Here is a 27642-nt window from a genome sequence, read left to right on the forward strand (position 1 = left end):
AGAGCAAGTGGCCTATCCTTGCGATGCACTTGTGCTGATGGAGATTGCGGAGGAGATGTTTTTGCCAATCTGAACTGACTGGGGTCTGCAGGTGAGAAAATCAAGATTCCAATTGCACAAGGAGGTATTGAGGCCAAGGCTTGAAGCTTATTGATTAGCTTTGAATGCCAAGTTGTAGTCAATAAAGAGCATCTTGGTGCATACATCTTTGCTGTCCAGATGTTTTTAGGGTTGAATGAAAAGCGGAAGAAATGCTATCTGCTGTTCCCCAGAAGAAAAGGAAGAAGTTGATAACGAACAGCCACGCATCGCAGATCTTCAAGGTTCATGCCCCCAGTCATGCTTCTCCCAAGAGAATATGTTTCTGGACATGCTGTGAGACAGCACCACCTAATCCACAGGAAGATTTTCATTCTACCAATAAGTTCTGCGGCTGTCCTGCACATTCAGATCCTTGCATGATCTCTAAGCCACCTGAGAATGTTGTGAATCGTCTTCAGTCATTGTAGTTCTGCTAATTATCACTACACACTTCATCATTAAAGTTGCAGCTCAAAATGGATTCAGACTTTGTGTTCCAGGAACAGCAGCTTTAAAGCTCCTGTTTCATTTCGCAGTCTCAGCCACCGATTGCAATAATGGCTTTCTGAACACTGAAAATAATGTTGCAGCCACTTGAGCCTCAGAACACGAGCATCCTGAGTTCATTGAGAATCTCTGGTGCTGTCTGTGGGGAGCTTGCTTGTCCTCCCAGGGTTTCATCTCAGTGGTCTGGTTTCCTTCCACATCCTGAGGACGTGTGTTGGTAGGCTAACTGGCTGCTGTACGCTGCTCCCAGTGCAATGGGGAAATTTGGAGGACATGATGGGAAAGTGGAAAAGAATTTAAGACCATAAGACCTTAAGACATAAGAGCAGAATTAGGCCATTCAGCCCATTGGGTCTGCTCTGCTTTGTGAGCCTGCATAGATTGGATGGGTAGAATGTCCTCTACCATTCAGCAATTATGGAGCAAACAAAAAACTTACTTTCAATCACCTTCACCTTTGTAAAAATCTGAATGCTGTTTCCTATTGTACAATCTTCTTCCACTTGTCAAGTACAAAACCCGCTGTATCTCAATTTAATCTGAGAAGCTGAGTACCTTCTGCATCAATTCTCCCAATTTGCCAGACTTGTAGGTGCTCATCAAATGACCCACTTAAGAAGAATGCAATCAAGTACAACAGTCGGGGTCAGAACAACAAGAAGTACCAGGCATCTCAATGAGGTTAAAAGGACACACAGTAGTGTCCTCTTGAATCTAAGGAATATTAAAGCAGCAGATGCAAATAGTAATCACTTTGCATGATCAAGGCATAAACTCATTAGGTCTCATGGTCCCATTTGGAATTACAGCCAAATCCCTAATAATATGATACATTTAGCATCTTAGTCCATTCAGACACAGACTTAACTTCATACTTTTGACAACCAGATTTTGGTCATAGTTCCCTCATGAAGCTTTTTTCTTTTAGAGTTCTGCAACAATGTGCTTCAGACAGATATATCTACTGCTGCTCGTCTGTATTTCTTCAGACAGCAATGATATTTTAGTGGCAGATGGACAGCAAGTAGAAAGGCTAAGGCATTGCATAACTTTACGATCCTTGACCTTTGCCAATAAAATTGCCGATCTGAGATCACCCTTATGTTTCTTCATGTTCTGTCCTTGAGATTACACGTATGATGACCTTACTCTGCATTAGCGTACAATTTATGAGGAAAACCCATCTCTGCAGTAAATCACTTTTATAGGCATTTGAACCATCTGCTTGAGCCCTCTAACAATGCTAACATGAAATAGTTAAATTGTAAGGAGGTTCATAGATAGTACAGTGCCACTGATTGTTCTATGTTGAATAGGTGGCCTGGATCACCTCATATGGCCTCATTACATGGTACCACAGACTGGCCTCACTTTCCCCTCCTTTCGATGATTGCATGAAAGCTTTCCTGGTAATGGACGAGTGCCACTAAGGGAAGCAACATTCCACTCATGTAGCACATGATTATACAGTGAGAGTTGTATCAGTTTACACAGGCATTTATTTTGTGCTTTGAAGTGACAGCTGAACAAACTGTACAAAGTATTTCACTGCCCTTTCTTCATTAATGAAGGTTAGGAAACGAAAGTAGAAAAAGAATGAGCATAATCTACATCAGTTACTTTAAGTGGCTCCGCTCAGCATAGGCTGCACGAATGAAACAACTTTAAAGGAACAAAATATTTGGGTGCAAAGGGTGGTGTAGAAACCCTATCACCTCACCATATTGGACTGCAGCAGCCTGGCGGCTGGAGCTCGACCCCAGCCGAGAGATACAGATGTCCTGTCAGGATGTCCATATAGGTCAGATGTTCCACTTCAGTTACATTGGTTGAAGAACTTTAGTGACTATGCTCCTTGGGAAGATGGTCAGCACAAAACTGCAAGGTCGAAGCTGGTGTGCTGATAGTCTGGGGAAACAGCCTTGGTGGCTCTTCTGGGGATAATCACAGAGATCTCCTAGAGGGAAATCCTGATTATGAAATAGAGTGGTAAGAGTAATAGAAAAGTTCAGCATAGAAACAGGGCCTTTGGCCCATCTAGTGTATGCCAAGCCATTTAAACTGTTCCTCCCATCAATCTGCACTGGGACCATATCCCTCTACACCCCTGCCATCCATGTACCTATCCAAGCTCCTCTTAAATGTTGAAACTGAGCTTGCATACACCACTTGCACTGGCAAAGTTCCACACTCTCATGACCATCTGAGTGAAGAAGCTTCCCCTGATGTTCCTCTTAAACTTTTCACTTTTCACCCTTAACCCATGACCTCTAGTTGAAGTCCCACCACCCTCAATGTAAAAAGCCTGCGTGCATTTACCCTATCTATACTCCTCCTAATTCTGATAGTGTACCTCTATCAAATCTCCTCTCAACCTTCTACACTACAAGGAATAAAGCCCTAACCTGTTTAAGCTTTCCATATAACTCAGGTCCTCCAGACCTGGCAACATCCTTGTAAATTTTTTCTGTACTCTTTCAACCTTCTTTACATCTCTCCTGTAGGAGATAAACAAAACTGCACAAACTACTCCAAAAACTAGACCTCACCAAAGTCTTATGCAACTTCAACATAACATCCCATCTCCAGTACTGAACACATTGATTTATGAAGGCCAATGTGCCAAAAGCTTTCTTTACGACCCTATCCAGAGACTGTGAATATCTTCAGTTGCTGCCTGCCCATCTGTGTCTCATGGATAGGGACTGATGTCCAGAATGCATGGCTGTTGTCATGCCTTCCACGACCTCACTTCGGCTAACAGAGCATGGCCAGCTGCTTCCAGCAGAACAATGCACTGTGCTGCAGAGCTGTTAGCTACTGAACCTGGAAACCAACCTGGTACTGGTTCCGGGTTAGCAGAGGCAATGACCTGATCTCTCAACCATCATGGTCCCCTGGTATTACCATTCCCTAGCACACGGAAAGCACTTTCAGTGTGCTAGGGGAGGGTGGTTCTCCTGGGTCTATACCATCTGTCAAGAGAATAAGGATACGATTCCCTCCATGGTCCTACCCACCACATGGAGCCGGTCTAACGGAGTCCAAAGCATTCTAACAATATTTACTAAAAAATATTTGCCTCAATGCCTCCCTTTTATCAGACACATCCAACCTCAACATCCAACGCATCCAAGTCAGCATAACTGACTGGCCTTAACTCCTGCAGAGTCGTGGGGGGGCAATTATCTTTCAGTTGCTGCAGCGCACTAGAGCCAGGCATCTCTTGCAGTGAAGTGCACCCTTTAAACTGATGTCTTCCCTCAGAGGGACTGGAACTGAGCAGGTTCTCTGGGGAGACAAACACACTGGTGCAAAAGGCCGCTTTTTAACCATTTCAGCCAATGTTTCCTTCTCCCACTCTGAAGATAGTTCAGACAGCCCAGCCTGTGGCTCAGAGCTCCTTCCCTGCCTCTTTGAAGCAAGCCTGCTTTGTAAAGAAATAGTCAAGTGACGCTGCAGCGAAGCTTCTCAAGTTTCACTTTCTTGACATTGGGACATCAGGTCTACCAATCAGCACATCTTATCTGTGGAATCCTACAGTCACATTTCCTCACGTATTTACCTGTGGTCAGTTCTCTCACACATTCTGATCAACTTCTTCAAATTCTCCTGCCACTACCTACACCAGGGGTGAGACAATCAACCAATCAACGAGTGTGGGGAAACCCAAGCACCCGGAGGACTCCAGTACCCAGGGGGAATGTGCAAACTCCACACCAGAAGTCAGGATCAGACTGGTGTCCATTGAGCAGTGAACCTGCTGCACTGCCAGTATTACGTTTCGACACTGAATCCCTCCTAAATGCAAAGAGAGCTCTTGCAGTGTACTTTAGCCAACATTTTTATGTAAATATTAACTTCTGGATATTTTGATACCATTTGTTAACTGTGACGGAATGAAAAGCTCGCCATAAAGCCTACGTTTTGTAAACCCAGGACTGCCAAAACACAACTTGGATTTTCCTAATAAAGGAGACTTCTGTGTCCTGAGTACCTCGTTGTTCTTCCTGAATATTACTTGCAAAGGAATGCTTGCAGGGCACATCAGGGCAGTGATGATATTTGTGTTAGATTTGTTTACCTTGGAATGTGTACAAGTATAGATATGTATTAAGAAAAGGCTCAAGTGTGTGATACTGCCCCTTAAGATGTTGTGCTAGATTGTGAAGAAAGTATCAATTGGTAGACTTGCTGAATTCTGGAATGCATATGCATTTGACTCTGTGGTGCTGTGCATCTGTCTAGGTATAGTTTGGTAATGGGTTGTACCTGGTTATCGGATCAATTTGATGAACTGCTGATCTTTGAAGGTGCCATTACTAGCAGTTGCTTGGACATGAACATCCTGGTGACAGGTACTGAGGCTATGGGTGAAAAATTCTACACTGGGGAGTGAGGTGGTGCCAGGGTACAAGTTTTGTCAGTCACTTTTTGCATGTGTCAGCCAAGCACTGGAGCCCAGAGCTTGCCTTTTGCAATGACTCTCTTGCTCCTCCAGAAGAGTTCACCTGTTTGGTCCCTCTCCAGCCTGTAGCCCAGGTGCCTGTTCTTTGAGATCTTTGCCTAGAGAAGTGATTAAGTGAACATGACATTGTGGCCATCTTGAGTAACAGAGTGGAATAGTCATGAAAATGTATGCATGTGTGTAGAACTCAAAGGATTAGTGGAGTACTGCTGAGATATTTAGGACAACGATAAGAGTCATGGAGAGAAGGACAGAAAGAGAAAGGTTAAGATGGTCTGACAAGAAAGAGAGAAAAAAGAAAACAGGCAACAGCAGGTCTGTGTGTAAAATGTACTGCAAGAAAAGATGTTCACAACTTGTGAGTGGAACTGAATGCTGGAGGTGCAGATGTATAGACATATTAAAGTTGCGTAAGCTCTTCCAACCTATGAAGTTGTGTTTTTGTGATCCTGGTCAGCAGTACAAGGAGCGTGTCACAGTAGTGGGGGGGCATAGGGAGCAAGGGTGGACCCAAATGCAAGACACATCTTGAGAGGTTAATTAAATTAAGTTTATTGTTTGATACCAGGAGAGCAAAACAGAAGCAGGAATAGCAAACTGGACAAGGACTCAGGACTACAACTAGGCTGGGACTCCGAACTGGATCCCAGAACTAGCAGTAACATGAAGAGGCTACGGTATGGACTCCGAGCCAGGGACTGGGCAAAGACACAGTACCTGGGTCTTGCCTCAGGCTCGGACCCCAGAACCAGGCATGGACATGCTGTGGGCTAGGGAGAGGAGGAACGTGGAAAAACAGAGCCTCGGTCTCGGGAGAGCAAGGTACATGGAACCATGGACACATACACAGAACACAGAGTAGGGACCCCTCCTTGGGTACAGGACATAGGGCCAGGACTCATGACCCCCGCGGGGCAATGGCAAGACAGCCTGACTTACCTCACAGAGGCGAGGACAAGACAAGACCAACACAAAAGCACACCAGACAGTACCTATCTAGCTCTGGCTATAGAACTAGACCGAAGTGCAGGTGAGGGCTGCAGACGAGGGCTAGAGGCGAGAGGGGCAGAGAAGGGATTCAGACAGGGGGGTAGGACAGGAATCACAGACCACTAGGACCAGGACTTGACTCAGAACTTGGATGCCGCCAGGGCCAGGACTCGACTTGGTACTTGAATACCCCAGGAGCCAGGACTTGACCTGGAGCCTCCGGGTAGTGGCGAGCTCTTGAGTCGGCCCGGGAACAGTAGACAGCAGTTCTTGAATCCCTCCGGCGGGTTAACTGATGGACCCACCTCGGTGAGGAAACTTTGCAGGCTCGCTTTGGCGAGGTAACTTAACAGGGTTGCTCCAGTGAGGAAAGGCGAATTACCGGCACTCGCTTTGGGCAGAGACTAGGCTGGCTCCGGCCAGATGACAATGGCATGCTGTACCTTGGTGACTTTGCAGACGCTCTCGCGCCGAACAGCTGAAAGCCGGAGACTATAAACTACCGGTTCAGCCGAGAGTAAATTGCCTTTAATCACCAAGGCCGAGGGACACGGGAAAACAGGGAACCAAAGGGAAACAGGGAGTCAATGGTCCGGATCGTAACATAAACAAAGTAAATTTAAAGACACCCCGATCCGGACCATGACAGTGTGTTGCTCAACTGGAGACCACCAAGGCAATATTCTTTCAGCAGCACTTGCAAGTCGTCCTGGAGGGACTGTGTGGCCTTCCATGCCGATAAGGCTCCCATCTTGTTGTCGAAGTAATCCACAAGAATCTTGGCATCCCTGTCTGCAAAACTGGGAGCATTATTGTTAGGCTTATCATTGACATGCAGCAATGCTGAAAGGAATAGCCATCTCCAGAGTTGGGAGAAGGCTGGTAGCATTATATGTGTGCAATTAGTGCTGGCTGAGGAGGACACAGCTATACAGCAACTCCAAGAAATTCAACTCATGATTATCGGTAATGTCTACTCTTTCCCAAATGGCACCAGGAAATATCACCTTTTTTAATGCTTTTTCAATAGTGTTAAGCATACAACTACTATTTAATACAGAAAAAATGACAATAATGAGTTTCTAGGCCTTTGGGTTTAAAGATCAGGAAAACGGTTGCTTGAAGTCAACTTTAGGAATATAAAGGGAGCCATATATTGTATTGAAATAGAGAACTAACTGTACTGGAATACACCTCTGATGCTAATTCAAGCTGCCGCAACAGCTTGAGACTTTGGTATTGAGAATGTAAAGACCAGTATATTTGTTGGGTTTTCTGTCTGGTCTTGTTTAATTTCACTGATGACTCCATCTTCTGCTATGGCTGCTAACTATACATTTTTTCGCAATATATGCATGCTTAGGTTTGGGGAAGACACATGGCAAACACAATGAGTTTCCATGCAAGGAATGTGGTAAAGCCTTTACCCAGCCCAGCCACCTTAAGACCCACATGAGGTCACATACAGGTAAGAGCTGCAGCATTAAAACTATTTACCAAAAATGATAAAAAAATTGGGTGCATTGACAATATTCTGTTTTAATATGCACTGACACTAAGATGGTGCACAATTTGCCCACCAATCCCCATAATGTGAAATTAAATTCAGATTTTCTTATCATTCTAAATTTCTCACCGTTTCCTCAATCTTAGGGAAAACATTTGAATCACATCAGCAAATCAGAAAACAAGTATTTTACCAAATTTTTTGGAAAAATATTTTTTGCAATATTGTCTGCTTTAATGCTTCCAATAATTAATGATCTAATTAATCCTGATCTGATCACTTTAATCATAACTCGATTTCAAGTGACCAGAAATCAAGCACAATTTTAATCATTATAATTGACCATTTCCAAGATCCCATTCAGTTAAATGCACTGTGCTTAGGTATATTAAATATCTATTTACTGTACACAAGCACAGCAGTCATAAAATGACGTGCAAAATGAAGTTAGATGATTCGCCATCAAATGAATGAAGTACATACTTACTAAAAAGTCTGGATTTATATAAAGTGCTTAGCTGAATCTGTTTAATTAAGATTGAAATGGATAGCACTTCATTAGCTTACCTGTCTTAATTGCCCCAATAAATTTATGTTTGGAAAATATAACTGCTGCAGCTTGCCTGAGCTATTTTGAATTCCTTGTCTCTGTATTGGTCACAGTATCTGTTAATACTTTTCTTTGATCCGCATAATGTTATTGTTCATTCTCATTGCATTAGCTCATTTAACTAGGTTCTGTCAGTTGATTAGCAGAGTAGCTGTCAGAAAATTTATTTATGCATTGCAGTCTAGGTTCAATACAAGATTTCAGAGCCTATCCAAACCATCTGGAATGTGAAAATATGCCTCTGCTGGGGCAAACCAGCAAAGATGGCAACAATACTATAAGATGATATATTGATGAGCCTCTGACTTGAGGCACAGGTTATATCGTTCATCTTACACCCACCTTTCCCTCTGTATTTGTGTCAAGTCTTCTAATCTAGTGATTGCACTCATGATCAAACAATGCAAGGTTGAAAGATGTGATCGGTGTTCTGCAATTATTACAACACAACATCTTTATAATCCTCATTGTCAGATTTAGAATCCGCTTCATGCAAGTTTGATCAAATTTATTTTAAGCTGCAAATCTAGTGTGTGGTGTAGTTCTCATATTCAAGGGAAACAGGAATTTGCAAGTTCCTCAGTGCTGATTAAAACACCTGCCTGGGCTTCACTTTGGCGATTCCATTCTGAGCGCTCAGTGTGGGGTGTACTGTAAATGCCACCTCGTTAAATGATAACTGTCAATGCTATTATAGCATTACTTCTTTCAAAATATATTTTAAAATACTTTCTTATATTATGACGCCAGAAGTTTTCAGAATTGAGTGTCAGCCACTGGCAAGAACAGAGCAACCAAACTTTTAAGGAATGCTGTGAATATTTGACTGTGTTGTACAAGAATATCAAATAGAAATTATATTGCATCTCCTTAGAAAATGAGAGGAACTGGGCTTTCAGTGGTTGACATCTGTTCCATTTACATGCACACAGAAAACTGAATGGAAAAATAAAAGTACAGACATCCTGGGACTGTGGAGCCCTCTCACAAGAATGGCGAATGCCTGGCAGGCAACTGAGTCTAATTTACTGAGGAAAAGTCTTGGATAAACATAGAGCTGTATGTTAGTCATTGAGAAAAACATAACTCGCTCCAAGGATACACCATGATCCAGTTGAATGAAATGCAGTACTGAACAAGTAGACAATCGACTAAATGGTCTTAAATTAAAGACCCTTCTTCGTTAAGCTAATTTGTGCTGCATCACTGCAACTCTCACTATTTTCCAAATGCTTTGAAATTATTTCTGTATCACTTAATCACGTGTGTCGTTGTTCTTTGGAGTTAAGTAAGTAATTTAGATGGTGCTATCCTTTTTAAAATCAAATGATTTATATTAAAAAATTCCAAAGTTTCCAGATGCTCTAAGTTTTTATTCTGAGATTATAAGGATATATTAGCAAAGGGCACAACAAGAAAAGATACCCCCTTCCTCAAAGTAATAAATGGGGCATTCAGATTCATTGTTTAACAAGCTCTATAAAGCAATTAGTGTAATTTAAAGCACATGTGTCTGCATTAATCAGAGAGAAGTCACTGATATACAAGCTCTGTTACTATGGTGTAATGAAATTTCTGCTCTTAATGGTTTAAAGGACAAAAGGTCCAAAAGAAACAAATAAGCATTTTGTTGTGCTTTATCACCAGCAATTAAAATTTATTTGTAACTTTCAAAATAAGCATGATGAACATAATATATATACTTCTGTACTTGACATTGGGGACATTTCCCTATTACAATGATAAAAATGGTGCTGTTGTTACTGTCTTATATATAGTGGTATCTATGTATTGGTCGGCAAAATACCAGAATATCTCTTATCAATAAGCAGGTAAAATGTAGAGCTGTTAGACTTGCAGTTGAATTAAAGACCATGATAAACTCTCTAAAAAATAGCCAAGTTCTAGAAAACATCTTGCTGGGAGGTACCCCACTGCCATCCTTGATGGATGTGTCTGTTCAGAGGAGGAGAAGTCCCAGTGGCCACTTGGGTTTTGAAATGTTCTACTTATTTTTCCCAACATGACCTTTTTGATATTTACATGTCATTGCTTTAGTTTGAGCCATTTCATTCATTTAGGTTAAACTTCTTAGTGTTTGCTAAACACCACATCATTTATATGAATTTTTATTTAGATGCTTAATCAAGAAGCATCCAAAAATAGCTTAACAGATTCACTATCATCTGCATAGATAAAAGATGGGATTACAATTTGGGTGTAAATTTTCTTAAGGAATTTCATTGACGGACATGCTGTGAATTTCTAGTAATTTCTTTTAATGTTGGATTTGAAACATTTACAGTTTTTATTCTGTAGAATCTAGATTTTCCTCTGTTATTGTTGGCTTATGTGATATCTGATAATAAGGCTATAAGTATTGCATTTGACTAGGCAAAAAGTGACATCAGAAATGATACTTAAATTGACCTTGAATTTAAAAAGCATTTTGATAGCATATTATCAATATTTTTCCTCGAAATATAAATGTAGTTCTAAACTTAAATCATTAAGCAATCTGTGAGATTTTGAGTGATAGTTAAGCAATATTGCTCATGAGTTTAAATGAACAAAAGGAGATGCGGTAAAATTCAACACTTGGGATAGCCAAGAGGGATAAGTAAATTTCTATTAATAAATCCAATGAAATAACAGCCAACATTTCACTCAGGTTATAACATTTTTATTTCAATTCTAATATAATATGATTTTGATTCTCCCATATAAAGGCATCCCAGCTGACAGGAATATTTTTGGAATCAAGATGCAAACAGCTGCAAATGATGGAAATCGGAAATAAAAAAACAGAAAATACTGGAAATACTCAGCAGGTGAGGCAGGTTTTCTGCTTTTGGTGGATGTTCTTTCATTGGAACTAAGAAAATTAAGTATTCAAATGTGTTTTGAGTTGCAAAGGAGGAAGTACGAAGAGAACAAAATAAATATTAGAACTATGGTGCTTTGTGTCCAACAGCTCCAGGATGGTATATATTTTTTTCTCTCATCTTTTCTAATTTATCTTTGTTTATCTTTCCTCTAGTCACATCAAATGTGATTAATAAACTTTCAGCACACTTTCTCACTTAGTGCCACCAACACTCAGACCTTTCCGTCCCCCTCCTATACTGATGTTTCCTGTAGTCTCTCTTCTTCTCTTCCTTCTCTGCAACTTATATTTAATTTTGGGCTTTTCTTAGTTCTATTGAAAGGTCGTTCATCTGAAATATTAACTCTTTTACCCCATCCACAGATGCTGCTTGACCTGCTGTGTATTTCCAGCATTTTCTGTTTTTTTTTAAATTTAACATTCAATGAATATTTTCTTATGACATAGAAAGAGCCTTTTGTCCCACCAAACCTATGCCAATGCCCACAGCAATCCCATGAATCACAATCCCCAATTCATTTCCCTACATCTTTCTCTATCACATGCCCAAAATCTCCACCTTGTTTCTTCCACTAGCCACTTACCCTCTGGGTAAATTACCCCAACAATCAGCACGCCTGGTGTATGTGAAACGGAACAGAGTGCGCAGGGGAAGCCCACATCATTATGAGGTGAACGAGCGGCGTGCAAACTCCATGCAGACAGCACCTGATCAAACCATGGCTATTTTAAGCTTTGAGATGTTTGCATGGTCAACAGTGTTACTGTGTCCTGCTCATGGTGCACTGATTTGCTGTGGAAGCTATTGCTGTATTTGAAAACATTGTTGTGACTCCTTTTCCCTAACCAATGTCAGATTGTTTGGACTGGAGATCAAGTATAAACAGAAATTCTTCCGAAGTATCCAACGATTATGGTGCTTTTTCAACTGAGAAGAGAGTCTTATCAGTGTGAGTTGTCCCATGTTCTAAGCAACATAAAATTATAATTTGGCATACCACATTGGTTGCTATCCTGTGTCTATGTGCCTGGCAGGACATTAATAGAATTAATTTGTCACCCATTTTACACCTTGACAAGTTTTATTTTGCAATGATTTCAAGGAAAATAGGGTGAGAGTAAAAGGCAAGTGATTTGTTAGTAACAGGTCAGTCAATTTTGTTAAATGAGGTTCTGACAGAAAGGTTGAAAGCAAGTGTTTTGTACCAGTGCTCCAATGCAATGTCTAAAAGTAAGTACTTCACAGTTAGCATTCATCAATTCAGTAGTAGGTGTTGGTTACTATGTTTGTACTTTACTGTATGTCAGTAATAACATTCTAAAGGAGCTTTAGTGTTGAATTTAGTAATGAAATGAAATCACTACAAATGCTAGAAAAGCATATTTGCCGCTCACTAGGTAACCAACATCACAGTATCTTGTAAATATAATGGGGTCATTTACTAGAAATCCATAGTTCAGTAACCCAGCAAAGCATTTAGGTAATACATTGTGAACTCTCTGACAACACTTTTTGGCACAGTAAACACTGAATTATACAAAGATTGAGTTGAAAACCAAGTTTAGTGCAGATCTACTTATGAGTCCACAAATCTGAAATTGTCTAATTCACTGTGACTGAACAGGGCCAAAGATGCACATAATGGACTGGTGGGCAATGCACAAGTGCTGTAAATGCTATTGCATTGTAGAAGGAAATCTAATTCAATATACTTATTTCATTCAAGTAAAGCATTAGATATAATACTTTTATTCAAAATTATGCAGCCCTACCATAGTTTTGAGGACTTTTTTTTGAACATTCTGTTCCCATGACATCTGCAAAGAGATATTGTCTCCACAGAGTATAAGCAGCAGATGCATTTTCAGTCTGGGTTCAATCGTGTCAGATGATACAGTATCACTATGAAACTAACTCTTGGTATTGCTTTCCTAAATGCCCAGTAACTACAGATTGATTAGCCTTGCATCAGCAATTGATTAAATATTATATTTAATATTTATGAATAAAGTTGAGGTTATCCATCGAAAATTGGTATGCAATACTGTTTCAGAATAGGAAGGTGTTTAGCTAACCTTTTGTGATGACATGATAAGTGTATATCCTATAATGGAATGTACTTTCAAAAGTGATTCAATAAATCTTGAATGAAAGGCCTAAGAACTGGATTTCCATGGTAAAATTTAGAGGACAATTAGTAATTATCTGAAAGCCAGGAAGGAGCAGTAGCTAATTAGAAGCATGTTCTATGGTTTGGAGATAAGTTCTGCCAAATATCCCAGAGTTAGTACTGAGCCACCAAATCTACAGAGGTGATGAAAACTCAGAATGCTTAAGTAAGTGACTTAAAATTGTAATTGGAGCTTAAAGGCAATGATGGTTTTGTAGTTTTATAAGTGAAGTGTGTCTGGGGTTTGGGAAGGGATGGAGAAAGGAATCTAATTTGATAAAAAGCATATGAAAGGTATGAAATTTATAAGTAAATAGAGCAATGGAACAATGCCATAGGAAAATGTGGGACATTGTGCCGTAAAACTAACTAGGATACAAAACAGAAGATATCTGTTGGTAATAGGAGGATCAGTTTCTATTGGCTCCAATTTTCTTTTGATCCAAAGCCAATCAAAATGATCCAATGAGTGCATATTTCACTCAAAAATTCAACTGCAAATATCATTCAGTTTTTCATATATACTTATTGCACAAGTATGCATAGACCCAAGTAAAGGTAGAGATGAGTCTAGTGCAAGAGGGGATAGAAGACACTTAACATAATACAAAGACACTTCATCGACACTTGCTTCAAGAAAAACAAACTAAAATTAAAATTAAACATTTTTGAGATCAAACTTTTATTCAGCAGCTCAGATTCCTTAGTAGTGATTTATGAATTCTGTAAGTGTGAATTTCCAATACTTAAACTGCTGTATCACCAGAGTTAACTGTTTTAGTATCACCCAATAAATGAAAGTTTATCATTGATATGAAAAGCACTTATTCACATAAAGTGATCAATAGAGAATGGGTCTTCCAAGTAATCTAATAGAATCAAATGCTCCAAACTTACTTAGATATTGTGAAGGGAACAGAATTTCTATGCTTGGCTCTCTTAGATATATTAGCCTTAAAATGGGCAGACAGAAGTAGAACCAATTTCAGAAATTATTTTTGAAATTTTATTTTTGATTTAAAGAATCTCTATGGTTCATACAGGCATTTGTAGCCTGGTTCATTGAAGGAAAGTCCTAAAGGACACACATTGCATTTTACGTTTTTTTCAAGCAGGTATTGAATGCTTAGGTTCTTTTGGGCCTCCGCTTTAGAATATCTAAATTTTTGCAAATAAATAATGCTCAAGTTTTAATTAAAAATGCAGCAGGTAGCAACTGAAGAACTTCTTTAAATATATGAGAAATTATTAAGATTCATTTGCAGTCAAAATCCACTGGAATTTTGGCTGTAACTGAACAAGTTCTGAAGGTGGCTTGAAGCTTCTCACCAATGACGGATTTGTTTTCAGCCACAATGGCTGTTTGTTGTTTAGACATCAACCGTGAAGCTAAGCAGCCACCTGCTTGAACTACTGTGGTAAATTGCATACTTGAGATATAAGTGCAAGTATTACAGTTATACAAAGTTGAGATGCAATATCATTTTTGTGGTAAATGTTGGTGTTTCAGTTGTAATTTAGTCTGCAATTATACAATTGTAAATCCTGTGGGTGTGTTATCACTCCTCTCTCCTTAATGTAAGGATAGTTTGACCTTTGACTTGGGATATTAGACTGGCAATATAAAGAAATTGTACTGTTACAAGAACATACTGCCTCCCTGAAAACTGGAAAGCACTAGAGTAGCAGTTGTAACAACTAATGCACATTTTCTGCTTGTACAAGGTTAAAGAGCCCATTGCTGAACAATTTCCTGGGCCCCTGGTCAGGACACATGCTCCTACACTGACAATTTTTGAATTTAGAAACTACAGACAAGTGCATCTCTCCAAAGCTCTGTGACTCAGTAGGAGGATGGGAAAAACAATAAAGTAAATACCAACATTCGAGGTTTTTTTAAAATTAAGTAGAAATATGGAATTGAAATTTGGATTGTGTTTGTTATTAGAATAATAATAATGTCAAATTATTCTATTTTTGTAATGCTTGCAGTCTAAGTGAGTCACAAAGTTGGAATCTTAAACCTCCCCCATGATAAATTATCAAAATATATTTTTTATCTAACAGTGAATCTACAAGTGATAGAGATCTGGAGTTGTGCCTAAGTTTGAATAAGCACTATCAATGCGTAATTGTTGAGCATCATCAGCTTATCCATCACATTGTATCTTCAGACCTGTGATATAAAGGTTGTCTGGTACTGTGTACAGTTTAGTATATACAGCAATGTTCTAATTTAATGCTGTGGTAACAATGATGCTTAGAATCAAGACTGTATTCTATGACCAGGTATACAGCTGGTCAAAACTCGTGTGGCCTCCCTATGTATGAGAATAGAAAATATGTTTGTGAATTTAAAAGGACAGAACACAGTTGCTGGTAATGCCTTATAATTTTAACAGAATTCCTACAGCTAAAAACTGGGGCATTATGATCTTCCCATCAGTTTAATTTCTCCACATGTGCTAAAGTTCAAAAATATTGGTCAGAGCTAACTTCCTTCAAAGATCTCAGAACCATGCATTGCAGCCTGCAGCTGCTCGTCCAACCACCTGTTCACTGTTAGTTAATGCGGGGAGGAGCCTAACCTTCCCACTAAAACATACAATGACGTTTCCCCTGCTGTTTATGGCACGAGACATTGATGGAATAGCCAGCTTAAATGGAACAATTTATTATTATTATTATTATTATTATTATCAATAATTTTGCTGACAGCTATCAAAACTGAACCAGCACCTGTTTCTTGTAATTTTAAATCTTGAGGCCGGCTACTGTATATATGTCTAATTGACCAATCTTCTATTCACAACCTACAATTAGAAACTGAAAAACTTTATGATATAAAATCAGTGATAAAATTAATCTACAAAATGCATGAAAATTAAAGCCATATTTTTCTGTTGATTTCTGTTAAATACTTGCCATTTATCAGTACAGTATATTTTTGTAATTTATTCCCTGTTTTTATCACTATGATCCCTACATGATATGTTTTTTCAATTGTGTGAAAAGCAGACTGTAAATCCCTTTGGACAGATCTAAAACATGCTGCTACACAGTGCCGAACTGGCCTGTACCATCCTGGGGCAAACAGGAAGACATCTTGTGTAGATCTTTAGAAAGCTGTAGTCATTGCCTGATAACTTAATTTTAAATATTTTGACAACTTTTAGTTTGCAATGGAGTTTTTTCAAATTGAATTACTATTTGGTAATACATTCAATATAACATGTATCAGAAACATTAAAAAAAATTCCCAGTGGTTGTTTACAGAGAAAGAATATGGCTTTAAAGAACAACATGGGAGAAATTCAACTTTTCCAGTTTTCAGTATGAAATGAGCTACAAAAGGCTCAAGTCCAATTGAACATTGGGTTATATCTAAATGAAATAGATGGGCTGCAGATGCCAATTTGATATCCTGATGTAGCACACCTGCCAAGCAGGCTCGGCACTGAGCCAACAAGCAGAAGGCTCTTTGTCTATTTCTGCTTTTCCTGGCTCCCCAGAAAGGTTTTGTACACATTCCCTCAGTAGTCTCTTCAAGATCCATCCTCAACCTGAACACCCTGGATCTGGTGACGTAAAGGCAGACCTTGACCAGTGTTAATACCTGCCTGTTTTTGAATATTATACCTGGATCTCACAACGAGCAGTATGACTCCAATTTACAAACACAAACCTCACCAAACACGTGGACACCTTGAATACATAAAAGACTCCAACTTCCAATATTGCGACCAGACCAGATGTGCAGCATTGCCAGCCAAAATATGCAGGCCAAAAGGCCATTGATTTCCTAATAGGTTGAATTTCTCCCCCAAAATATGTGTTACATGTGGTTTATAGAGTAATAAAATCCCCAAAAATTATTTTATAAATTGTTGAAAATGAGTATGATATGTAGGTTAAAACTGAATAATGTATTAAAAATGTTTGACAATGAATGATGGGTAATTAGTGGTTTTGTACTAATAACTTGACACTTCACGTCCTATCAGATCTATTTGCTGAGCCATAACTTCAGCAATGCATATAAGCTTATGGCAGTGTCTGAGAGTTTCATGCCTTGCTTTAATATTAAAATTATAATGAAAGAGAGTACGCTGCTGAGATGCAGGGTGACCATTTATGTTTATCCACAAAATAAATTATTAAAACCATAGCAGTACTTTACTGAATGATAATGTGAAAAATATAAATTTAACCCTTGTTAGCTCTGTCAACTCTGGAGTCAGTGTAGATTTACCAAACAATCTGCTGAGCGCAATAATGGAACATTTGCATTCATTGGTCTGGTGGACAATTTATTTCAATTATCATCCATTAAATTTCAGCAGCTTCCAATTTCCAAACCGAGCGTACAAGGCTGTTTTTAAAACTCAAAGATTATTAATAATTTGCTGTTGACTCAAACAAAGGCAGCAGCCAAACTCCAGATTTTGTTCTCAATTTTGATGTTAATTCTAGGAAACTTTAAGCTACCAATTATTATATAAACTAACCGTTAAACTTCCAAACAATAATTTTATTTAAGAAGTTGATTTATTCATAAGTAAATAGAATGCAGCGTGACTAAAAGTGCAATGGTTCAAGCGGCAATTATTTGATTTATAAACACAAAAGCTTCAGTGTTGTAGATTGTAAGAGCTCAGCAGTTACTGTACCTTTCAAAACTAGCATGTAACCATATCTGTTTTAAAAGAGTGATTCATATTACTTCCAAAGCATGAGAAACTCTTTCTCGTCCCCACCACAGGAAACTCGAGCCTGAATTTAATGAGCTTCAATTGGAATGTGGCCTTTGAAAAGTACTACATTTGAAAAGATGGAACATTAAATTTTGTAATGATGTAAAACATCTTCAATTTTTGACAGGACAATGGAATTTATTGTGCTTTATGGGCCCAGTGGTGATTCAAAGGTCATTTTTTGTATGACTTCTCAGACTAGGGCAATACTGAATGAAAATTAAGTTACATCTGTAGAGCATTTTTTTTTATCTATCTGTTAGAAAAGCAGAGTGCTAATGAAAAGATCCAAAAAGAAAGACATTCACTAAACTGCATGCAGGAAGATAATCAAAGATATAAGATGCAAGAGAGCAGATGGGTGGAGAAATTACTTTACATCTGTAGTAAAGTTGGTCATTCCCTCACAAGCCATGAAGCAAATGACATAAACACAGGAGAGAGCATTCTAAAAGCACACTATTTCAAACTGTATAGTTCCTGTTGAATCAAATGAAGATATCTTAAAGGACTGATCTATTTTGGATACATTGGAACTCCTCATTCATTAACTTTGAACTGTTCAATGCAAAGAGGTACAAGTTTGAATTTTTGTATTTCTTTAAAAATATTGATCCTTAATTATTACAACTGCAGAACATAGAACAGAGAGGAACTTCTTGAGCAAAAGAAAAAACGATAATTTGTTTATTTGGATAATGACACATCTGGGGATCTTTGCCAACAGGTGTAGAAGTCGATTTGGACTCATCTCTGACATTTGGCTCCTCCGAAGACAAAGATAAATTTTCAAATGTTTTAGTTGTTAATGTGCTCATGGCTTTGATCATCAATACCCACTTTTAACGCAACCTGCTCTTCTCATAGTATGGCAGAATATTCTGTGTGTTATACATACAAGCTGGAATCATACACAGCATGCAGCTGGGGACATCGATCCTTATGTAATAATGCCAGCTCTGTCTAACTGGGCCACAATAATCCAGCCACTGCCATATGTTACAGGAAATCTGGGTCTTACTTGTGTTATTTAAAGGATTTTCTATAGTACTCAAGATTTTTGGTGACTAGATATGAATGAAGTTTGTTAGGGGAAACCCCATAAAATTGATGAGCTAAATTGGGGTATTTCTATGCAGAGCTGTAACTGGGGTGGATGTAAAATCTCCAGCTGGTTGCCCTTTGTTGTCTATTCCACAGGGCTTCCAAAACGGCAGAGAGGTCAAGCTGTGAAAAGAGGCAAGAAAAGGAGGGAATGAAAGTTCTAGCCGGGAAGGCCTATCCAGTCAGTATCTTTGTGCAGTTAAACCAACGTTGTCAGAGATGTTAGATTTCAATCTGATCCACGGACTTAGAAAGGACATATGAAATCTCATGGCTTTATTGAAGGACAAACATTTCTCCCTTAATTAGTAACATCAAATCTACATAAGTAGCATCCTTATTTAATAAGCGAAATATATTTCTTCAGGAACAGAATTAATATTTCAACAATTGCACGTGACCTTAATGTGTTCCCCAATTAAATACCAATTCACCAGCAGATAAGAATATAAGTCAGCTTGTCTGCTTTGATGCAGTCTGAAGATAGTCTTAGATTATTAACAATATAATGTTGTTATAAATCAAAGTATTGAGTACAAGATTTGGAATAGTATTTTCAAGTTATATAAGACATTGGTGAAGCCTACTTTGGAATATTGTGTGTAGTTTTAGTCACCCACCTACAGGAAAGATATCAATGATATTAAAAGAATACAGAGAAAATTTACAAGTATGTTGCTGGGACGAGAGGAGCTGAGATAGGGAATATATTAGGTTAAATACATTAGGACTGTATTCCTTGGAGTGCAGGAGAATGAGGAGAGATTTGATAGAGATATATAAACTTATTGATGAGTATAGATAGGGTAAATACAAGCTGATTTTTTTCCCACTGAGGTTGGAAGAAACAACAACCAGCAGTCCTGGGTTAAGAGTGAAAGGTAAAATATTTAAGGGGAACATGAGGGGGTACTTCTTCAATCAGAGGGTGGTGAGAGTGTGGAGCTGTGAGCAGAAGTAGTGATTCTGGGTTCGATTTCAACTTCTAAGAAAAATTTGAGTAAGTACATGGATGGGTGAGGTTTGGAGTGCTGTGGTCCAGGAGCAGGTCAATGGGACTAGGCAGAAGAATAATTTGGCATGGACTAGATGTGCCAAAGAGCCAAAAGGTAGAGCTAGCTCAATGACTCTGTAAAATGACAGCGAGGACCTTGTTAAGGTAAAGAGTTGCTGCAGTCCCATTTGTATTATAAAAACGGAAAGAAACCCTATGGTCACTTTTTCAAACTATTAGACTGACGATTAGATCTTTACCAGAAACCATTTCACGCAGTTCCATTTATGTGCTTGTAAGTTTATGCAGAGCTCTGTATTCTTCAAATTCTCAGTAGTGTGAGCAGATGGAGAGGAATTCAATTCTCCCATGTCCCTTGTAGGATTGCTGTAAAAACAATCTTAAAATTAGGGGCATAAATGTAAAAGTGCCATCTGGTTATTCCTGGAATCATTGTCAAATCACCTGCATGCAGCTAGATCTTCTCCCACTGAGTTAATCTTATTGCGCGATTTCTATTTCCCTATTAAATATTATTAATTATTGTTTAACTATATTTACAAAAGTTCTGTAAATTTTAATATGTGAGTCATAATATAAATAAATTTTATAAACTAAAGTCAGTGATAGCTAGTGGAAATAAGATATCTTATTAGCTCTGCAGTTCTTAGATTTATTTTCCTTAATTGGCAGTATTAATTGGAGTAAATTGCAAATAGAATTAATAGAATCAAATGCCAGGAGGTTAGTTACATTTAACTTTGAATTTCTCCTCCTAGTGTTTAAACAATTGCTTCTCATTGTTTAAAGTTAACGTAGTTGATAACACTAGGGATTCAAAACAGCTTACAAAATGTCTGTGAGGTCATTTCAAAGAAAACTAGTTGGAGGTCCGTTCCTCTGCAGTGACATAAGATACTCTATAAATTAATACTTAATGCATGCACATTCTGGGAAATACTTATATCAACTACAACATCTTCTCTCTCAGCCCTGTTTTCCATTGTGAAGTCAGTCTCATCACCAGCAGCAATGTGTCAAAATAATATTACACAATGAAAGATGATTTATTCTACTTCTTTTAAAAAAACAGACATTTATATACTGTCTGAGGGTAATATAATAATTTTCTAACAGAGTAATAAAAGCACTCTGCACTTCAGCCTAATAGTTTGCTTCAGCACAATTCTGACAACTAACTGAATGCTGATAGTATTTATATTATAACATATTTTACACATGAATCATTGAAAATGCCTTGTTATTCTCCACCATATTATGGAAGATCTTCATCTCATCTGAGACTAAGGCTTGAACTGATTTGTTCTATTTCTGCACTGAATAAGGACAAAATGTGCTGACTTGGCCGTGCTGGCAGTGTTCACTAAGATATGGGTCATTCACGAGGTGAACAATTGAAATTCCACTCAATCTCTTCAGTTGTCCGTCACAAAGAAGCAACATGGCATTGTTTACTAGTTGAAGAAAATTAATAGGTTCATAAATTAATCATAGGCCTAGCCTATACATGTGCCAGGTCCATGATGGCCTGAGAGATGAGTTATTTAAGCAATGCTGGTGAGCTGCAACCTTGAGTGGCTTACCTACCTGTCAGGTTGAGATTCAAGTCTGTTCTCATGTAAAGAAAACTGGACAGACCGGTCATGCCCAGTATGGAGAAAACAGTTCAGAAAAGGGCCTTGAAAATGCTGGCAGCAGACCAAGCTTCACTATGCACTCTGGAGCAGTGTTGTCAATTGATCGTTTTCTGTGTCTGTCTTTTTGAACATCTATGAATCTCTTGAACCTCTGTTGGGTAGGTTGTCTGTGAGCAACACAAGCATACACGCCACAAGCTCCACCCCAATGCTACTTGAATCTCATGTCTGAACTGCTGCAATCAGCAAAGGAACCCCAGTTTACACGTTTAATGAGACTAATATCATTTGGTATTGGGCTGCCTGCATAACTAAAAAATAGGTTCTCACATGTGAAAATGGCAGCACTTTGGCATCAACTCTGCAAATGTAAAGCACAAAGCTATAGAATGAACTTCTCTGCAAACGACTAATTGGGCTGCACTTGGAGTATTGTGTGTAGTTCAGGTCACTGCACTACAGGAGTAATATGACTGGATTGAAGAACATACAGAGGAGATTTACCAAGATGGTGCCTGAAGTAGAGATACTACTTAGGAGAGAAATTGGATAGAGAGATACATCATGGTAACAGGATCTTCTGTCCTATTACGCCCACACCTCCCTTTTACACAGATGTGACCAATTATCCTGAAAACCCATGTGTCCTTGGAATATGGAAGGAAACCAGAGCACTGGGAGCAAATCCATGCAGTCACAAGAAGAAAATGGGCTTGTTTCCTCTGGAGTGAAGGGGCTAATAGATTATGGGAAGCATAGATAGTCAAAATCTTCTTTCTCCATGGTTGGGGTCTCAACAATAAAAGGAAATAGAGTTAAGAAGAGAGGAAGGATCTGGGAGTTGAGTATCGCACACAGAGAGTAGCTGATATCTGGAGCATGCTGCCAAAGAAGGTGCTGGAATTACTACGTCTGTGGCATTTTGGTTGACATTAAATAGATAAAGATAGAAGGATGCAGTCCTGATGTGCACAAATGGGATTAGTGATAGGGGCAAAAGGGTTTGTGTGGACTAAGTGAACTAAAATAAGCATCTCTTTCCTGAGTAACTGCCTGATTCTCCTAATGATACTTGTTGACATCATTCCACAATGTGTTAAATGAGGTTTAACCACACACCATTTAGGTGCTTATTCATTGATGATCTGAGGTGAAAAACGTTGTTTCCAAATTCTATAAGACATATATTAAGCACAAGAAACCATGACCTATGGTGTGAAAGATCAAAGAGTAACATGCATGACTTCAAGTTTACATAGCATACCTCAGCATAGTCCATGTTAAATATCACCTTGACAACCACAAAATGAAAATCTCCCCAATTGTATACAGACCAACACTCTAAATTTAATAATAGTACTAAAACAAATAAATTGTACCAAAACTTCTTGATGATGACAATAAGAACACATTATTCCATTAACATCAAGATTCTACAATGTCTGCAGGAAAATTTTTATTCCAGTTTCAGTATAAAACAACTCACGACCAACAATGAATTTATAAACAAACATTTGTAAAAGGTGTTTTATAAATTTCCACCCTACATTTACAGCATGACCTCAATATGGATAGAGATTGAAATGATCACCTGACTTCTTTAAACTGCAGTACATTTCCAGTGAAAAGAAAATAGGTAACTTGTTATGGTAATGCCTCTATAGTGTAGAATAATCTACAGAATCATCACAGTCACAGTCATATAGGTATAATGCTGGATGATGCCTCTAATTAATAATATATACAATTAGTTCTAAAAATTGATCTTCTGTGAATCTATTTATTTAGGCAAACGATAATTAGTCAAGGGGCAGAGATACACTTACAAACTCAATTAACCAATCAGCTGGTTGGAAAAATACTTTGGTCTCCAACCAGACCTGTAGTCTAAAGTTAGGCCTGAGAAGGTGGCTGTATCTGTTCTGCAGTACCTGTTACTGGGTATAATTTAACTTCATATTAATGTAGAAATATCAGCTTTCTGCAATCTTTTCAGAGTTGTGTGGGAATAGCCAAGGCTTTGAAAGTTCCAAACTATTCAACATTTCAGAAAACTCAAACAGGTCAGTCCTATACATTTGTTTTCAGTGTTTCTGTCAATTAAATAAAACAAACAGGTATTGTACATTAAGTCAAATTTCAAGTAAGTTTGAAGATAGTTGTAGGTAAGTCTGGACCTCAGTTGGTGGATGGAGGAGAAGCGTTGATTTGAGGATTCATGTGAGGCTAGTGTTGCAGGATCGCAGAGGACTGCAGAGCTGAGTTTTCTTACCGAGACCAGAACATGTAATTTTGAATCTTCTTGTACCAGAATCTGGTATTCAACGATGAATGAAGTGACAACAGGTGACTTTAGGCGAGGGGAGGTGGGGGGGGGGGGGTTATGCGTGCAATATGAGCAGAATTTTGTTTTTATTGAGCTTATGGAAGATGGAAAATCATTCAAAACAAAATTGAAAATGGTGAAATGGGTAGTGAATATTACCAATGGTATTGATGAATAATACTGGAATAAGCAGCTAAGGGCTAAGAAATGGCTTCAGTCAAAGTTACCACAAGAAATACTCTCCCTGAATATGATAGTTTAATCAGGGTGGTTAAATATTCTTTACTCTAGAGGAGAGGTGTACAAGGATAACTTTTGCATTAAGATGTGAGCTGAAGTTCAGGAGGATGAGTGGGTTATCCAATCACTTTGACAGTCAAATTATAGTAATGGGGCAGTTTAAATAAATTGTCTAGGAAAGATTTGGTTTTGAAAGGAAAGTTAACAGTACTTGCAGAGAAAAAAAAGAACAATGTAAATTGCAAGCCTGTGTGAGGTGAGCAAGGAAGTTGAGTTGCCAGCCAACAACTGGGAATGGTGTAAAGCAGTGGTCCCCAACCTCCGGGCCGCAGACCGATACCAGGCAGCAAAGCATGCAGGGGTGCAGCGGTAGCCGGAGTGCACCCAGCACATCTTTAAGAAAAAAAGCCAAAATAAACAAGCTAATTAATTAGGTGCTGCCCAGAGGCCAGTCTTCATTAGAGGAACTGAGGTGGAGAGGGTCAATAACTTTAAATTCTTCGGCATTAAGGATCGATATTTCTCTCTCTGAAAAGTGTCAGAGGATCGGTCCTGGGACCAGCACGTAACTGTCATTATAAAGAAAGGATGGCAGTGCCTACACTTTATAAGAAGTTTGTGTAGGTTCAACATGTCACCTCAATTCTGACAGCCCTATCTTTTCAGCCTGTCTGGGCTGCCGTTTAAATTGACCAAACAATGGAACAGCTAAAGGCTCCAGCGTGCTGGAAAGAGGAGTGAACATCGCGTAGAGCAAGTGAAATCGGCAATCGCCTCTGATCTGGGCCGACACTTACATGCCAGGCGGCACCTAATTAATTACCTTGTTTATTTTGGCTTTTTTCGTAAAGGTGTGCTGGGTGCGCTCCGGCTACCGCTACACCCCTGCATGCTTCGCGACCCGGTATCGGTCCGGACCCCGGAGGCTGGGGACCACTGGTGTAAAGAGAGCAAGAAATAAGTCCCACAAACAAAAGAACTCGGGAGAGAAATTAGAAGAAATAATTGGTCGTGATTTGATTTCTCAGTTGACCTGATGCACATTTCAAAACTTCCTGAGAATATAGTGCATACATGCAATAGCTACAGAGGTAACTTCATGTCTCTGCTATCCCAGCATGGAAGCCATGTCCACAGGGAGCAAGCATCACTGATCTTGTAGTATGGGCCATAGATGGACTTGACAGTATTGAATTTCTGGAACTCATGCACTGTTTCCACCCACCATCTGTTCATTAGATTGCAAAATGCCTTTTATTCCAAAAATATACCTTATAAATGCTAAATTAAGGTGATCACCAAGGGAGGCTATCACATAAGCAACTCCTGCTGCTGCAGCTTTCATCAGTATAGACATCACCAATAAAGAAACAACAGTGTGATTATCGCTCATGATGGTATTCTCGGTCGGGTATCACTAATGCCGTTATTACTATTAAGATTATCATCAACAAGGCTAGCACCAATAAGGCTCTCAGTAATAAGACTATCAAAAATGACACTTTAATCAATATGGCTATCACCAATCGGGTTATCACCAGCTGGGCTTTCTCCAATAAACCTTTCACAAATAAGGCATTCGTTGATATGGGTGTGGCATTGATTCTTCGCCTATACTTCTTGTAAACATTCAAAGTCTTTTATTGGAACCCTTGAGGGAATCTGGCCAATTTCTTTCCATTCAAATCTTTTGAACAAAAGCTAGGTATGTTCTATAGCCTCTACTAGTTGGTCCTTGCAATCTGACGCAACGGAATTCAAAACATTACAGTGGCGTCATAGAGACCTAGAAGCAGAAGAAGGCCATTCAGTCACTTGAGCCTGATCCCCCAGCCAGGTAAATAGAGGGTGATTTGAATATTAACTCTATTCACTCACCTTGGCCTGTCATTCCTGTGAAACAAAATCTCAGTAAATTACGTTTTGAAGCTTTCAAGTAACACTCACTGAAACTCACTTGGTGGGATTGCTCCATATTTTTTTCCTGCCCTTTATTGTGTAAATGAGACTTTCTAACATCACCACTGAATATCATCATCTTATTCTAACCTCCTGAGTGCACAGCTATGGAACATTACATTTACCAACTTTAGACCATGGTGGACATGCCGTCTTCTCATTTATTTTGCCTTTGAATTCAATATAGACAATATCTGGTGTGTTGACTTTGCTCATGTATTATTTTCACTTAAAGCTGATTGTTCTTTCAATGATTGCCGTCCACTCCGGCCTAATTTCAGTTCCAATGCAACTTCTACAAAGAACGTCAGCTATTGTTTACTTTTTCCAGTGCTGATGAACTTGGCACATTTTCAGTCATTGTTGGCCTCAAACTTCAACTATTTCTAACATATGTAAAAGTCCGATATGACAGCTAAAAGCAGGCCCTGCTTGGTTTGAGTCCTGTAATAGTTTTTTTTTAAATCACAATGAAGTGGCCAGAAAACTGGCTCATTTCCATAATCCAGTGGTCATTAAGTGAAATGGATGCATTCTTAAATCAACACTTAAAAAAATTACCTCATTCCCTTCAGCAAGACCTTGTGCTAAAAGTTTTGCAGCAAGAGACAGAAACCTTGATTCTCGAGCAACGCCTCCTGTTATCTGCCGGTCTTCTAGGAGGTCCTGCTGGAATAGGTCAAAGCAAGGAGAAAGTTTTTCTTCTATCCTAGTGCCAAAAGACATTTGAAAAAGGCATGGTGATACAGGAGAATGTTGCCATCTGCAATGGATTTTAGTGATCCTGGAAGAATAAAACATGTAAGTATAACTCTTCCTTCTTCCAAGTTTTTCAAAAAGACATAGCCATCCCCAACTTATCCATTTCATCCAATACTACCTGGCAAAAGAAAGTACCATTTCTATTATGCATTCTTATCACAAAGACACATGTTGCTTCCTTGTCCCATTTACAAATGTACAGTCATCAACCTTTGTTAAGTCACAGCTTCCTCATCTTTATTACATTTCACTTTTTGGCATACTCAGTGTCTGCATGTCAAGCTGAGCCCAGAGATCTGCACCTTATCTTGAATGGGGCATTCACTAATTCACTCTCTCACTGCAGGCACAAGCACAGAGGCCAGGAGAAGACTGAAACCAGAAAAGGTCTGTCAGAGCTGAGTAACAAGATCAGTAGTCCCACAAGAGTTGCCAGGATTGGACAGAGCAATGCTGGGAGTTCTCTGACTTTTATTAGTAATCCTCGTGACTGCCAGAAAATTCACAACCACGCAGTTCTATTCTGCATCAAGATGCTTGTCATCTGCTCCGTCCAACATCTCAATGCTATCCTAATTCATGTTTGATTTCTCTTTCCTCCAGGTCCTTCTTAAGTGACAGAAA

The 27642-nt window shown here is 38.9% G+C and overlaps 1 protein-coding gene across 6 annotated transcripts in view; it reads left to right on the forward strand.

Annotated features, from left to right (window-relative positions):
- znf536 (zinc finger protein 536) overlaps positions 1–27642 on the forward strand; it is a 508286-nt gene that overhangs the window by 394997 nt on the left and 85647 nt on the right. The window contains exons 7-8 of one of the 6 annotated variants that reach the window (XM_063066968.1): positions 10893–10994; positions 14947–17113. The exons of 4 other annotated variants lie outside the window; for them this stretch is intronic. In XM_063066968.1, coding sequence (XP_062923038.1) covers positions 10893–10963 — 71 coding nt within the window. In that variant the 3' untranslated portion in view covers positions 10964–10994; positions 14947–17113. Of the gene's footprint in view, positions 1–10892; positions 11365–14946; positions 17114–27642 lie in introns of those variants that run through there. One more of the 6 variants, XM_063066966.1, reaches the window with a different exon arrangement.

This window comes from Mobula hypostoma, chromosome 14 (genome assembly GCF_963921235.1).
Source record: "Mobula hypostoma chromosome 14, sMobHyp1.1, whole genome shotgun sequence".
NCBI lineage: Eukaryota > Metazoa > Chordata > Chondrichthyes > Myliobatiformes > Myliobatidae > Mobula > Mobula hypostoma.